General features: G+C 36.9%; 1 protein-coding gene across 1 annotated transcript; it reads right to left on the bottom strand.

Annotated features, from left to right (window-relative positions):
- Nucleotides 1-297: 297 nt before the first annotated feature.
- LOC121409519 (somatostatin receptor type 4-like) lies at nt 298-12,790 on the bottom strand. Its single transcript, XM_041601439.1, has 3 exons — nt 11,768-12,790; nt 2,458-2,587; nt 298-1,109 (listed from the first exon to the last, which is right to left on the bottom strand). The coding sequence occupies exons 1-3, from the start codon at nt 12,341-12,343 to the stop codon at nt 745-747; spliced, it is 1,071 nt and encodes a 356-aa protein (XP_041457373.1). The 5' UTR covers nt 12,344-12,790; the 3' UTR covers nt 298-744.
- Nucleotides 12,791-17,567: the final 4,777 nt, after the last annotated feature.

The raw sequence follows: 17,567 nt of genomic DNA on the forward strand, positions 1-17,567 counted from the left end.
TTAGACAATCCTAGAACACTATTAGCACATGAATCACTTAGACATCATGGACCTGACATATGGAATACATTGCCAAATTACTGAACTCAAACAGTTAAGATTTATTTCTCCTTTCAAAAAATGGTGTTAAATCATTATCATTGAATAAATATTAAAGTTAAATGGAAAATTGTTCTTTCTCTATGTCTTATGAAACACATAATTTCAAAGCAGAAAACACAACAACCAAGAATCAAAATAAAAAACATACATTTGCTTGCCATTTATATGTATATCATTATTGTATTTTCTTTGTTAATGTGCTTCTGAAAAAGTGTTGCAGAAACCAATAAAAGGGAGGCAGCGTTAGCTCTGAGTCGGTTAGAGCGCATGTTTCGGAAAGATCGTAGATCTCAACGTGAGGGGTTCGAGTCCCGCCCATGCCGAAACGCGTCTGACAAAAAATCTGATGCTATAGCGTTGTGTTAGCGTGCCTCACCACTCTATTCAGTGCAGGTGTGAATGTAGTTTGAAAGTGAGCTGAGGTTAAGAACAGATTTCTTTGTTTTGCAGTTTAAGACGAATATAATACGTTGATAATAAATCTTAATCTACTAGACTCATGTCTATCAAGTTCATATTATTTGATAAACTTCCCCAATCTAGGTTAACATTTTACCGAACTAAAATCCTTGTACCATTATTTTCTTTTATAGAACTTTAACCGTTTGACTGTCGAACTTTGAGGAAAGTAGCGACGCGAATCTACACATTGGTCGATCCCGTTCCCCTGTCAGATGTACCACCAGTGCCTGTTCCGCTCCCCAACCCCATGGGATGAACCGTTGTCCCTCCCGGCAGGAGAGCCTGACGAACCCCTCTTCGAAACGCCTTGTTCTTGAAGACGTAAATAAAGGGATTCACACAGGAGTTGAAGAGGGCGATGATGACCGTAAAGTGGTAGTACTGAGATGCGAAGTCGATGGGTGCACCAAATGTGAAGGCAAGAAAGAGGAAATGGTTGGGTCCCCAGCATAATGCGTAAACCAAAACAACGATCAAGAGTGTCTTCTGCATCTCGGCTGCTGCTCTCAATTGCCATTGGTCCTTCTTGATCCCGGTCTCACCACCTATGGATATTACAGATTTTCATGGGTTAAAGATACAAATCTATCAAACAATTTATGAATTTACCGAGTACTGACAATTTTGCTTGTCAATTTTTTTTCGGGTACGATTGAAGAGCTTTTTGATTGAAGGCCTTTTTTTTCTTTCTTTGCTTGTCAAATTTTTTGACCGGTTTTGCCCCCCCCCTGTGGAAAATCCCAGGTACGCCACTGGGGGAGGGGCATTTTTATAGATGAAAATTTTGAAAAGCAAAAAAAGGAGGTTTTCCACTACAAAATGCAGGTCATTGTGTTGCAGGAAAAATTTGACGAGCAAAACAAAAAAGTCCTCACTAATTGTGTATTGTGTCATGGGGGAGGAGTGGAAAATTTAAGAAAAATCATAAAAGAGTAAATAAAAAAAAAATTAAAATAAAAATATGAACAGACTGTTTTTAATTCCGTAACCGAGAAAAAGAAAAGAAATTATATTCAGGCTATAAAGAATGAATGATGTTAAAATCTGTCACATTTTTGTTCACTCGTTTCTCTCATTTTTATTCTTACTAAATATGTTACAGCGAACGGGGGATTTGAAATATTTTTTTACGTCGACTGGTTTACAATAAAAAACAACAACAACAACCACAAATTGGCTACAACACATACGAAACGATATCAAAGGTAGGACAGTAACCCGGAACTGTTTCTGCATTATTAGTTAAATTTACATAGCCTACTCCTGGCAAATAAGAAGACATCATTTATCTCCACAAGTCTCAACACTGCACTTTTGGCGATCGCATTCATACTTTAAAACAGTGGCGTAATATGCGCCAATAAAATAGAGAGGCAAAATTTCTAAAACAAAAATCACGAGCGAGCGAGCGAGTACCGAGCAAAACCCTCTTGATAAGAAATGTTCATTTGGGAATAGATTATGGCAATACATTAATACAACAGTATCACATTGTACTCGTTTTCGGTTTTTTTTCATCTTTATTCTCCTTGATAGTGGATATTTTGGGGGCAGTTGCCCCAAAGCCCCCACCCCTCTATACAACAACGCAATTAATAAGCCAACTGTTTGATCGGCTGTGAATTGAGCTATATCTAAATTCAATTTCCAGATTTAAAATTTGAAACCCAAATTTGAATGGTATCGGCTCAGCACTTTACGAATTCCCGGTGACGATGACAGCAGCAAAGCACAGAGCAAAACCACCCAGCTAAGTGTTATTAATTAAATACTTTATTTATTTATTCATTCATTCATTCAGTCGTTCATTCATTCATTCATTTAGTAAAATGATAAAATAAAACAAAATCTTCTTTCTGATCCCAGAATAGGGCCCGACGTTACCAAACTAACCTGCTTGTGCATCACCGCTGCCCATTGATTTGGCCTGCTTCCGTAGTGCAATGATGGCAAGGGTCTGAAGCACAAGGTTGGTTATAATGGGCAGGGCATACATAATCATGAAGATAAACACTCCCAAGATCTGAGAATGTGAAACAGAGACAATCTAATAAAACGAAAACCATGACTGTTTAGAATAGTTGCTGAAAATTTCAGGATAGGCAGCACAAACGAAATAAAACATAATCCAATATAACCTCTCACGGTTTACACAGGTGACTTTGATATACCGTGTGAGTGCAATAAACATGATAAAGAAAACCTTTACACCTCACGCATCCCCAATTTAAGAAAAAAAACGAACGCATAATCATTACAGTATTTTCTCACAAATATACCATATTTATGGGTTATGTGTTTACGCTTAGATGATCAGGAGGCAGGGCGGTGGAGCGAAGTTGAAAGTGGGGAGGAGGGCACAAGGAAAAAAAGGGAACCTTTTCTTTGGAAAGGGGCACTAGATTTATCTTAATACAAAGAAGAAATAACTTATCTGCAGTGAAGGGGCCAAAAATTTTGAGGGAGCCAGATATATCGTATACCACGTAAATTTATAAAAAGCTGCGAGCGAGCCAAAAAAAAAATTCATTTTATAACGAAAATCCAATTTTGTGATAGATTTTGACAACTAATATTCAGAAAATAATATCATATTTCACCATTCTCTTTTTCCTTTTCTTTTTTTTTCTTGTTCTTGAAAAATTTGGGGAGGAGCTAGAGCCCCCCCCCCCCCATCTGTACGCCTCTGCTTATCTACCCCGCTAACATGACCCATGAAGCTTAAGGCACGTAGGATAATCCTTAATACAAGTTTTGTAGTAACATATAAAAATGAGAATATTGTCTATGGGTCCTTCTCAGGTGAAAGGGGCACAGAACACGTTCGTGAGGGGGCATTTTCGGTAAAAATAAGCAAGGATTTGAGAAAGGGCATTTGGTAACACCTGAAACGGGTCCTCCTCAGGTTAAAGGGACACAGTACACGTTCGTGAGGGGGTATTCTTTTTCTTGCATAAAAAGGGCACTTTTTAAGTGCTTCAAAAAGGGAGGGGCACTGTGCCCCCGCCCCAGGGTCGCCGCCCCTGTCAGGAGGTATTCTTTGCAGTGATGTAAATTTTGATTCACGCCAAAGTAAGGCATGAATGCAATGAATGAATCCAGATGTAAATGATGTCATAATCCTACATGCGTTTTGCAAATCCCCTTTCAATGGAATCAACTTAATAAGTGATACTAAAAAGTGTTTATTAAACAATTATAAGGTAAATTACTGAAAAGGGTGCATGGCGTTGTGGCGTGCACCTGTAATTCAAGCTGTGGGGAAGTTACAAATTGATGCAGAGGGTCGAGGTTCGAGCACTGGTCACGTCTATCGGATGGTGACGTTAAAGGTCGGTCCCAGACGTAAATAATCATATCTGATTGATACACGTCTGACAAAACTCAAATACACACACGGGTGTTTTGAAATGGATTTTAACGCAACTCTTGTAGGATTATGACATCATTTACATCTGGATTCATTCATTGCAGTCATGCCTTACTTTGGCGCAAGTCAAAAATTTACATCACTTCAAAACAATGCCTTGTGATCATCCAAACGTTAACACATACCACATAAAATAACATGGTATCAAATTATTTGGGAGAAGATACTCTTTCCAGTCATAAATAATGTGCATACATTCATGATAAACTTTTTTTTCTTGAAATGGGTATTTGTGAGGTATCGTGTTTTATTGGACTCACACGGTAGAGGCGATCTCTATCATTGTTTGATCCGAGATTCATCAGGGTGCCGTTACACAGAGTCTCCGTAACACAAAGATTAGCGATCAATCGCTAAACGAACTGACCAATCAATATATATGTTACACGCGCATTAGGTTTAAAATACTGGCCAGTGACCAATCCAAACCAATCAGTGCAGTTCTTCCAAATTTGCAATTCATCGTAAACCTTTGTGTTACGGAGCCCAGGATAGAAGAGGCATAACCTTGCTTTTTGTCATATATATACAATATGTTTTGATGGTTTCTTGTCAATTCGAGGGTGCTGATTACGAATCTGAATGATGCCACTCGTGTAACCTTGAGCATTTTCCGCAAATTGGCAAAATCCAATATGGCCGCCAAAATATGCATATTACCCACGAAAATCATAAAATTGCCCGCTCATTGGTTATAAAATGTATGTATTGTGTTGCAGAAGTGAAATACTCTCTTTAAAAAAAAGACAAATATGTATTTCTTGATATTCAAAATGGCCGTCACAGACCTCTGTATACCCTATATGTACAATATGAATAGGGAAAATGATTTTTTTTTCACAAAAATGATAACTGAACTGCAAGTAATTGTGATCTATGGACGAAGTAATATATGAAAATCATCAATGCTAACATGATATATCATTTGTTATGTCATGTATGGGAAAGTTGTTGTATTAATATTCAAAATAGCTGCAACTGGCCCAAATAGTATTTTCTAAAGGGGCCAACAAAAATCGTAAAAGTGAGCACTAAAATGTATATTATCAAGAGAAACGAGTGGAATAGTGACTAAAAACACGATTGCTAACGAAATATATCATTGATATGCCACGTATATTAATGCTGTATTTTTATATTCAAAATGGCTGCCAAAAGCCCTGACAGTATTATGTACAATGAGAAAGAGGACCAAAGAAATCACAAGAGTGAGCACTGAAATGCATTTATTTGTGATGATTAAATAGGATACTGTCTGAAAAAACAAAATTTTTAAAGAAATGTGTCATTCAGGTTTTAAGTTTGTGTTTAATACTGTATTTTGACTTTCAAAATGGCCGCCATAGATTATGTACAATGCGAACTTAGGAAATACATTTTCACACGAGTGAGCACCATAAATGCACGTAATTGTGATCTGTGAGTAAAATATTGTCTGAAAGCATAACTTGTAACAAGATATATCAGTTCTTCTACCAGGTAGGTGATAAATACTGTATTTTGAAAGTCAGAATGGCTACAGGCCCCAACAGTATTATGTACAATGTGAATGGGGACAAATGATTTTAACAGTATTTTGGCTTTGCTTGATTAAATGATGTTGTATGAGTGAAATATTGTCTGGAAACATGATTACTGACGAAATATATCACATCATCTAAAATTTAGGTGATAAATGTTATATTTCAAAATTCAAAACGGCCGCCATATGCCCTTTTGTGAAAATTATCTGTCCTCATTCAAATTGTACATACTACAACAAAGGCCCATGGCCAGGGTGACCAGATTTCACAAAATGAAATACGGGACAATTGACAAACGAAGATCAACAAAGAAGCCCACACAAAGTGTTAGACTTGTGAACAAATATAAAGAATTCGAAGGGAAGGTGAACGAAAGAATGAAGGAGAGAAAGAAAAGAGATGATTGAGAAGGAAAGAAAATAAAGGAAAAAACAGAAAAAATAACAGAAAGTTAGAATAAAAGAAGGATGAAAGAAATAATAAAAGAGATAAAAAAAAGGTTTCCGTCATTCTTTGAAATGAATATAGAAAGAAAGAAAGAAAGAAAGAAAAAGAAAGGAAGGGAAGATGAATAAATGTCTGAAAGACAAAATAAAGGAGAGAATTAAAGGGGAGGTAAGAAAAAGGAGGAAAGAAATAATGAAGGAAATAAACATGTTTCCTTCATTATTTGAAAGAAAGAAAGAAAGAACAAAGAAAAGAAAGGAAAGAAAGAAACGAAAGAAAGAAAGAATAAGGGAAAAGAATAAGAAGGGAAAAAATAAAGAAAGGAATAAAGAGCGGAAGGCAAGAATGAAGGGAGGAGAGAAGTTGCAGCCGAAAATAATGGGAGAGAAAGAACGAAAAGAAACAGGAGACGAAGAAAGAAGGAAGCCAAGGTAATCATAAGGAAAGAAAGAAGGAAGGAAATGAAAAAGGATATTTGATATAAATAAAGATAGATGGAACAAAAAAGGGCAAAACAGAAAGGATAAGGTATATATAAAAGAAAGAAAATGGAAAAGTTCAAATTTCAAGTTAACAAAATAATCCAATCATCTAATAAAAATCAAAATTTTATTTGGTGTTTTTTAAAATGTATTTATGAAATTTAAAAATCAAAATGTTTTTGAAATGAATAAAATTTCAAACATATTGTCAAACTTAAAAATTAGATGAAACATCGCGGCATCGTGCACACCAAGACTCAAAACGAAAGCTGAAACAACTAGATCTATAAAAAGTCAATAACTTGTTCCTCCGATCATTAATCTGAGAATACGGTATAATTATAAGAATTTCCCGCCGATTTTGTGATTATTTTGGTGGAAAAACTGTTTATCATGTGAGATTGCTTTCACCATTGAGAATTTGCTTCGATCCTATACATGCCTAGCTATAGTAGCCTGCCACTCATAGGCAGGAGGCCAGTTCGTTTGCAATGTATTGGGTTAGCAAGAAATCACCGCAGAACTTGCAAAAGTTTACAGTTATCGATTTAATTGTTGTCCCTGCTACGTCAGCTGTTGGTTATCTAATGAAAATTCGTCACTTGTAAATGTATTAACTACATTTTGTTCAACATTCTGAAATACGGGACAAATAGGCGTCCCGGGAAGGGTTTGTCGGGACGCCGGGACACAGGAGCAAAATACGGGACAATCCCTGGAAATACGGGACGTCTGGTCACCCTGCCCATGGCAGCCATTACAGAATGCAGCATTAATCACCTTAAATGCACCAGATATGATATACCTCGTTAGGAACCATGGTTTTAGACAATATTTCACTCTTACATCACAATTATATGCAATAATGCAAGCAAAGACAAATTCTGTCAAAATTATAAATTACAATAATTTTAGGGCCTTTGGCAGCCATTTTGAATTCCAAAGTACAGCACTTATTACCTCAATGACCAATATGTGAGGCATTTAATTTAGAATTCATGATTAAGTCAATAATTACTATTACTCATACATCACAGCTACATGCATTTTATGATTCTCATTCTTGTAAAAAGTAGATTCCCGTAACGCATGTAACGTAATTTAGTTAGGGCTTGTCAGTATCAGCTATTTTGAATGTCAAAATACAGTATTTATCACTGATATGGCAGAAAAAATGCTATATTTAATAAAATCTTAATAGTAGTAATATGCATTTTAGTACTCGCTCTTGTGATTTTCATTTTATCCCTTTAACATTGTACATAATACTTTCAGGGAATATGGCAACTTTTTTTAATATCAAAATGCTTCATTTATTACATACATGGCATAACAAATGATACATTTCGTTAGCAATTATGTTTTCATTCATTATTTCACTAAGAATCACAATTACTTGCATTTAGTGCATTTTGTGAAATTTAGTATTCCCCATTCATATTGTACATAATACAGGGGTCTGTGGCGGCCATTTTGAATACAGTGAAACCTGTTTATAGTGACCACCAAAGGGAAACACAAAATGTGACCTTTATAGACAGGTGGCTGCTATAGACAGGTTCTTATACACACAATCTGCCTCCATGGGAATCGGTTTTAGAGGTCACTATAGTCAGGTGGCCACTATAGACAGGTGGCCACTAACACAGGTTTGACTGTATCTAGAAGATATATTTTTTTTCAAATATCGTTTTTCAGAGAGTATTAACTCTAGCTGCAACACAAATACATACATTTTTATAACCAATGTGCGGGCAATTTTATGACTTTCATGGGTAATTTGCATATTTTGGCGGCCATATTGGATTTTGCCAATTTTCAGATAATACTCAAGGTTACACGAGTGGCATTCATAATCAGCACCCTCGAATTGACAAGAAACCATATTAAAAATGTACATTTGAAAAAATAAGGTTTGGTAAATTTTCTATGGGGTCTTTCCTGGACTAACTCCGGACCTTTCGCTGCAAAACGCGAACGGACCTTTACGGCGGTAGTTGATTTTGGAAAAGACTTTTGGGCCCGTCGTAAAAGACTGTCCTGCAATGCAAGTTGCGTGACATGAGAATTTGATTTTGAATTTCGATTTGCGCTAAAGTAAGGCAACGTTACTGTTATCAACTTCCACGTACTCGTACTCTCCTCGCTCAGAGAACAATAGCTTTTGAAGGACCCAGGTTATGGAACAGTCTTTTTAATGAAGTGGGACATAGTACCTCTCTTAATACGGTAAATTGAAATTGACGTTGATTTATTCTTATAATTTTCTTGTGTAGGTTGTATTGTAACTTTTACGATTATTATTATTCATAGGCAGCACCCCAAGGTATTTTGGAAGATGTGTAAAAAGAATGAGAAATGTAACCAAAATGACCATCATTTTGCAGTTAACCCCCCCCCCTTTTCAAATTTAAATCAGAAACCCCACAAAAAATTAATAACCGATATCCAGGTGCTGATTCAGCAGGATGAGGGTTAGTTCACTGCAGGCGCGTACGCAGGATTTTTGAAAGGGGGGGGGGTTCGAGCTGATTTTTTTTTTAAATCTCCCGCCCAGTCTCTAAAAAGTGATGAGCGGGGGGGGGAGGTGATGATTTTTTTTTCAGCGCTGCAAATAAGACAATAACATTTAAGTGGGGATGGGTATGTAACAGTGTGGTCATGACCCGCGAGCGAGCAGAAATGTTCTCGTTTTTGCGTTGAAAACATAACCTTTTTGTCAATAGTTTGTTGGAATCATAGTCGATGCTACATGTCCTTCGGATCGTAGCACTCATGATATGGCCAACCGCGTAGCCACGATTTCATTTTGGAGGGGGCGGTAAATGCACGCGAAGCGTGCCAACACTTACAGAGCAGGGGGTGGGTGCAGGGAGGGGGAGTTTCCCCCTCCCGCGCGAAGCGCGAAGCTTTTAGTGTTTCATAAATTAAAATGAAAAGGAGCCGTTTCTCTTGTCTCTAGTACCTCCAATTCGGTTGACTATATTGCGATTTTGAACCTTGTTTTCAAAAGTGATTGTAAACGCACAAAAGAGGTATACAATGGAGGAAATTAAAATGATAATAACTCCGCGCGAAGCGCGGAAGCTAAAGTGATTTATCAATTTTTTTTGCCATAAAAAGGGTCCCGAGAAAAGGGTAGTCTCAAAGATATATTGAAACTTTCTTTGGAAAGATCAGATTTGATTACAAACAATTTAGCATCAGTGCATATTTTTAACTCGCAAAACAGAGGAGAAGATTGGTAGAGGAAGATATTCCTCCCCGCGATGAGCAATGAAACTCTGAAATTTCAAAGGGCGGACGTTTCATCAAATGTAGATATCTCTAATACCCAATCGTGTCTAATTCAATTGATTTTCTAAGATTATTGAACTTCATTACAAGGAAAATAGTGCGCATAAAGTTGAAACTTCTGTGATTTATTGAAATTATCTATCTATATAATAAAGGATGATTAATTTTTTTGACTTATCCTGAAGCGCTTCATTTTGAATATAAAGAAACTTAAGTGTCATTCAAAATTTCAAACTGAGGGCGCAAAACAGGACAGGAGATGAATGTATACAGGGAAATGACATGAAGTTTAATACAATTTGATAAAAAAATATTGTACTTTTTTATTTAATACGACACAAATTCCATACTTTCCTCTTTTTAAATTAGGAACCTGTTTGCCCCCAAATTATGGTTGTTTATAGTAATGAGCTGAAAAGCGGGAGAAGCTGACTTTATGGAGGTGACGGCAGAAACTGATATAAAGATTTTACCCGCTCGGAGCCGACCAGACCAGAAGTTGCGCGATCAATTGAAAAAAAAAGATAACTTCATACATTTACTTCGGCCTAACCTTACTCAAATTCATGCCCTAATGTATACAATTTTAACTTTAACTGGCAAGAAGCACATAGCTGAGGTGGAAAAACAGGGTTAGAGAAAAGGTGGGGGAACAATGGAGAACTTCAATATTGTCATTTAACCGCGCGCAGCGCGGAAGCAAAATTCATATATGAATTTAAAGCAAGAAGAGTGAAGGAGTTTCTCTTTTGAGAAAAAATAAAGAATAAATAGAAAAAACACAAAGCAACCTTTCTTCCCTTTCCTTCCTTCCCTTTTCTCCTCTCCTTTTTCCCCTTCTTTTTTTTTTCTTTTTGGGGACGTTTGGGGGAGGGCGACCGCCCCCCCCCTGGCTACGTGCCTGGATATGGCCTTGATCAGAACACTAGAAACTTGAGAAATGTCATGAATAATTACGAGCGAGCGGAGCAAGCGAGCCGAAATGTTTGCGTTTTTCCGTCAAAACATACAATTCTTCTCAATAGCTTGTTGGTAATGATTACATATTAGTTGATGATACATGTCCTTCTGCTCGTAAGTCTCATGATATGGCCTTGATCAAGAGACTAGAAACTTAAGAAATTTCATAAATGATTACGAGCGAGCGGAGTGAGCGAGCCGAAATTTTCGCGTTTTCCCGTCAAAACATACATTTCTTGTCAATAGTTTGTTAGTAAATCAAGTATTAGTCGATGCTACATGTCCTTCTATTCGTAACACTCATATACGGCCTTGAACAGGAGACTAGATACTTATGGAATTTCATAAATTATTACGAGCGAGCGGAGCGAGCTAACCGACATTTTAGCGTTTTCCGTCATTTTGGTTTTCATATTGGTAAAACATATTTTGTAAGAAAACGTATGTCTTTGTCTTGGTTCACTTGTATTCATAAGTATACATCATGATAATCATGTATGGCCTTGTTAATGGCGATACCGTGATCATGTCGGCGACATGCGGAAATAAAAGATATAATAAAATGGAGCGAGCGAAGCGAGCGGAAATTTTTTCTGTGTTTTTCGTCGGAAACATGAGATTCTGTTCATTATTGCTGTCATATACATTATTGGGTAGGGGAACTGTCCGTAACCAGACCAAGGAGTTATCAGGCGCTTGCCCGATAACTCCTTGACCAGACCGACCTCTGGGGAGACAAGCAAAAAAAAAAAAAAAAAAAGGAAACGAAAAGGGGGGGTTTGAACCCCTGAAACCCCCCCCCCTTGCGTACGCGCCTGGTTCACTGTAAAAAATGAAGTGCTAATTCAGCACTTACAGTGCTTGTATAGTGACTGCACTACGAGTGCTGATTTTCTAGTTTAAATTTAAACTAGAAAATCAGCACTCGTAGTGTTTAAACTAGAAAATCAGCACTCGTATACAAGCGCTGTAAGTGCTAAATTAGCACTTCATTTTTTACAGTGTTGTGTTGGGCTTCGAGCAGTGGACGTTCTTCCTAAAGAATAGCTAGGCAGTTTACTTACCATCGAATTAACCGGGCTCCGGAGAGGGACGAATACACAGATTCCGTTGGAGGGAGCAAAGGATGCCATGTGATACGAAGCCAAAATCAGAGAAATTACCCAGCATGCAACAACAAAGATGATGGTCAGTCTTGTTGTGAAGTAGAACTTGTACCGAACTGGGTGAACAACGGCGAAATAACGCTCTGTTGTGACGGCGATAAGACTAAAACCCGATGCGACGATAGAAGCCCAGAGCAGAGACTTGGAGATGAAAAGACGACAGTACAGCTGGCCCGCGAAACCGGACGGGGCAGGGGGAAAGTTCGGAAACAGATGCAACGGAATGACGAAGACGGCTGTCACGAGGTCATTGATGGCCAGATTGATGATGAATTGACTGGTTCGAGTACGGAGTGAAGGGATTCGTAGGAGAACGAAACACACGAGGGCGTTACCCGTAATACCAGAGAAGGCGATGAAGCCGTAAATTGTGCGAACAAAGGCGCTATTTTCAATTCTTCCCGCATTCCAAGCCACGGCATCATCGTCGACAGTGAAACCATTGGTGTCTATCGATTCAGTTGGTGTTTCCATAACTTGGCTCTTTCTTGTACGAGCACGATCAAATAAGAATTCCCGTACCCTTAGTAATTATGAATATACACGTATTACAAATAATTCCACTTCGTCAAGTCGAAGTGGTTAACAATATCCGTGTCTAGGAGTGTGCCACAGGATTGGTGATTAACAGATCAGAAAATCCTGAGAAAATGAAAGTGGAAAATCATTGTAAAAGTAGGAGAAGAACCAGACATGAATCAATTAATTTTTCCTTTTTGTACATACCCTACTGACCCGAATCTAAGACGAGTCACAATTTGTTCTCAGCATCGGTATTATTATGAGACACGGGTATTCTAAAAGACTATTGATCATCGATGGCGCATGATTTTATGAAACAATTACATCGTGCCGTCAGTTCATGGCTGCAAAACGTTTTCCAATCGCAACTTTCGCTCAAAGAAAATTGCTATCAATGATGTGGCTTGTGTTAAGAAAATATTCGATCATTATGTGTCACCCATCAAAAGTGGAACGATATTCTGGCAAGCTTCCTTCGTTTCGACTGCAATTCAAATATCAGAATTCACAAAAATCAATACCAAACGTCGTTTTGAATCGATAATGATATCCGAATAAATAACGCTATTTTCATGATCACAGACCGACAGGGCGTCTTGCAGACTGGTAAAAATAGCTGACTATCTAATGAATGAAATAAGATTTCACTGGTTTATTTTTGTACGTCTATTCATGTTCATAAAACATTTTTTTTTTCATAGGCTTGATGCCACAAAATATGATAATATTAGTAGGCCTATATGGCTTTAAATTATTATGGAATTTTTGATAGCATGAGAAACTCTCATCAATTATATTTACGTGTATACATCGAGCCCTTGGAAACAATGTGCATTAAGCGATTTAATAATGTTTATTATTAATGTAGATGAAATTTTGTATTTTTATGAATAATGTTTCAGAAAATAAAGACTAAATTGAAACTGAAATTGAATATGAAGAAATTATGTTGGCAAAATTTTAATTTAATGATTACTTTTCCACATTACCACACTCTATATGTTTACTTCCGATGACTTCGTCCACACTCTCAAACGAATGAGCCTCTCAACAGTCACAATTAGATGTAGAGTCAATCAAGTTGTCCTTTTTGTTGCCTGCACTATCAACTTTCGCCTCAAGTAGACCAAACAATCCGCATCATGTTTAAAACAAATCACATAAATTGAGCAAAGTGATAATAGTACGTTCTCGAAGTATAAGTTCTAATTCTAGTTGACATGTGAATCTTCAGTTTCTTGATGCTGACACTCTGAAATCTGCAATGATTCGGCATTTCTCCGTGCTTATGACAGTTCCGTTTAGAATTTAAAATATTAAAGGTGAAAGTAAGATGTCGCGCATGCGCTTTCTGATTTTCGTTGCCTTTATAGAGTAGTACGAGGAATGGTTTTAAAGATGAAAAGAAAGGTCATATGTGGATGAAAACGTGACAGCTTGTTTTTTACTCTTTTAAACTTTATTTATTCAGAAGATTATTCAACGACTGCTTAATATCGAAAGAATACCCTACACCATTTTCATTGAATCGGTTGCTTCCTTCACTGACGTTAGAAACAAAATAATCTTTTTATTCCATGGAGTAATTAATTCGTTATAAGGCCCTTTACACAAGATACGATAAAGACCGTGGGCGATAAGGAGGGAGCAATGGAAACAGAGAGAAAAAAATCAAGAGACGAGTATATCATGCATGATATCCTTATACTAGTTTGAAAGATACCCTTGAAGAAAATAAATATTTGAGGTTATTATTGTTTTGCTCAGAGGCAGAGAATCTGAATTCGAAAAAAAAAACTCCGTGAGGATTGAATTTCTCTCATCTTGATATTATCACTTATTAATAACCGTGCTGTGTATTCTCTTCATATTTTATGTCTCCATCTATCCGTCATTCGTTCGGATATAAACCAGCATGTTCGTGACCGTTTTGTAGCTTTCTTTTATTTCTCAATATATTTTGCATCCAAACCTTGTTTTCTCCAACTAATCCTATTTACGAAAATGTAATCGGATTTTGGAGAACCCTATCAATAATTACTGCAGACAAAAGTTATGCACGTGTAAGAGAAATGTCAATAGTATCATTAGTGTCTCCGGCGTATATTATCTTGTGGAAATTAGAGTTAATTGTAGTAGCAACTTTTAATAGGATTTAATCAGTTTCTCTATGAACTGTTTCGTGGTTCTTGACCTTCAGTTACTTGTAAATCATCAATCTGACTGTCTGATATGTAAACAGGTTTACAACCAACAAAAATATTTTGCAATTTGTTTTGTTTTCTACAACGCTTGCTTTTCTTTTCCATTTTATCAGCAGTCCTTATAACATCTTAATGGAGCCATGCTCAAAATGATCTTTAGTCGCATGGAAAACTCTTCTGCTAATTGTCTGGTGCATGGTATACAAGAGAAATAGAATAAAACACGAATGGAGAAATCAGATACCGACAGAGGCTTCGATCCTGGGGGGTGGGGCAGGGGGCGATCGCCCCCAATAAAAATATTGGGGCCAAGCATAACCTTTCGCCCCCATTAATTCCGGAAGTGCAACGAAAAATAATATCAGAATGTCACACAGAAATCGGTAAATTACCAAACGAAATATGAAATTTGGTTTTTACATTAAAATTACAGAACAAAATTATGATTTTTCCGCGCGGGAAATGATTCCATCTATCATTGGAACTTGTGTTGGGGTACATTTACACAGGAATGTCAATATAGGCAAACAATTCTTTTCTGCCAATGAATAAACAAGAAAATGAAATCCTTTAATATTTTAACTCCACTTCATCTTGAAACAGTGATATTACCTTATACAAGATTTTCATTTGTCAATAACGCGCGGGAGAAATGAATACGAAATGCTGTTTGGATAATCATGTTGTACAGGCAATCGAAGAATCCGCAAGATTGTGAAGTAAAATTGAACTCAACATTTGCAACATAATTACATTTTTTCTTTGTATAGACCAAAACAAACCAAGGGTCGTTGCCGGGGTTCTCTGGGTTCGCGGAACCCCGCGCCGCTTGCCAACAGCAACAAAAAAAAGGGGGAGGGAGAAAAGGGAAATAGTGGAGGAAAATACAAAATGTAAGAAACGTGAATCTAACAAGGGGTTTAAAAACATATCCCGTTTTTAGTCAATTTGAACAGATTATGTGCTCACGATTCGAATTTTGTTATCTTGTTTCAGCGAGTTACGCGATTACCGGTACGCATCCTGTTCATGACTACAAAAAGTGCTGAATATGAGAAAAATGTTCAGCTTGCATCATTTGATTAGTGAGATATCCCATTCCTGAATTCTAACCAACAATATAAAATTCACTCTAAAAAAATATTGGGTAAAATGTTCCATGAGGGTAATTATTTGTCCAACTAACATTGTGCATTTTTATTTATCCAGTGAAATGAAAAATTTGCCCATTCTAAAGTAGTTTCTGCTTATTATTTAACCTTACTGGACATTATGCTTCCCGCATTGGGTAAAATACTGCCCAAAATTGGTTGGACTCATAATTACCGTCGTGCTGGGTAAAATTTTACCAAACACCAGGTATTTTTTTTTTACAGCGGATCCACTTTTCAGGTCAGTATCCCTTTATGAAATATTTCCAACGCTTTGTATTCGCACTGATTGTTAATTTAGATGCTCATCATGTTCATGACTATAAAAAGTGTCTAGGGTGTCCAGTTGTAAGATTTAAAAATCCCCCACCAAAATTCTGCTCGTACATCGCGCTTGCATTACTTATAGTAACAAAATAGTATGATCAATTTGATATCTTCATGCTCGCATTCATTTGTTATGATTATATTTAAAAGCGTGTTTAAAATTTACATTTTAAACAAATTTTTTACAGATTGGAATTAAAAAAATCAGCTCGCGCTTTGCGCTCGCATATTTTCTTTAGCAAGAACCCCATATTTTTCATGATCAAAGAGGTGAATAGAATGTCCCGTTTTTAGGTCTGAACATCAAAAAAAAAAGCTCGCGCTTTAGATAATTATGCAATAATCGTCATTGGATATATATCGCGTTCTTTATTAAAACGTCCATAATCTGTCAATTATTTTCAGATCGAAATATCAAAAATTTCAGCTCGCTCGAATTGTTCTTTTAGATACCCATCTTGATCAATGGTACAAACAAGTGGAATGCCTCTGGCCGTCTCACCTCCATCACGCAGTTCAATATAGCAGCAGTGCTGACTTTGAAAACTACTAACTCGCACAAGATGTTCAGTGATACATGGTTACTCTTATGTCCACTTTTTATGAACTAGACCAATAAACTTACAGAGATATGATGGTTATTCAACAAAAAAACCCAACATGGCCAAAGTTCATTGGCCTTACATGACCTTTGACCTTGATCATGTGACCTGAAACTCGCACAGGATGTTCAGTGATACTTGATTACTCTTATGTCCAAGTTTCATGAATCAGATCCATAAACTTTCAAAGTTATGATGGTAATTCAACAGATACCCCCAATTCGGCCAAAGTTCATTGACCCTAAATGACCTTTGACCTTGGTCATGTGACATAAAACTCATGCAGGATGTTCAGTGATACTTGATTAACCTTATGTCCAAGTTTCATGAACTAGGTCCATATATTTTCTAAGTTATGATGACATTTCAAAAACTTAACCTCAGGTTAAGATTTTGATGTTGATTCCTCCAACATGGTCTAAGTTCATTGACCCTAAATGACCTTTGACCTTGGTCATGTGACATGAAACTCTACTAGGGTGTTCAGTAATACTTGATTAACCTTATGGCCAAGTTTCATGAATTAGGTCTATATACTTTCTAAGTTATGATGTAATTTAAAAAACTTAACCTCAGGTTAAGATTTGATGTTGACGCCGCCGCCGTCGGAAAAGCGGCGCCTATAGTCTCACTCTTCTATGCAGGTGAGACAAAAAATGCTTATAGAACATCAAACTATCATGTCAGAATATAAAGAAATTTCAACTCGCATCATATTGTGAAATATGTACCCTCCTTGTGTGTCACTACAAACAGTCCCAAACATGTAGGCTGTTTTCAGGTCAATATATTTACAATTTCAGCTCGCACTTCTTACTCGCAATATTTTGTTGTTGATGTGTTCCCCCCCCAAAAAAAAAAAAGATTGGTGGCGGTTTGAATCAAACTTTTG

This window comes from Lytechinus variegatus, chromosome 2 (assembly GCF_018143015.1).
Source record: "Lytechinus variegatus isolate NC3 chromosome 2, Lvar_3.0, whole genome shotgun sequence".
NCBI lineage: Eukaryota > Metazoa > Echinodermata > Echinoidea > Temnopleuroida > Toxopneustidae > Lytechinus > Lytechinus variegatus.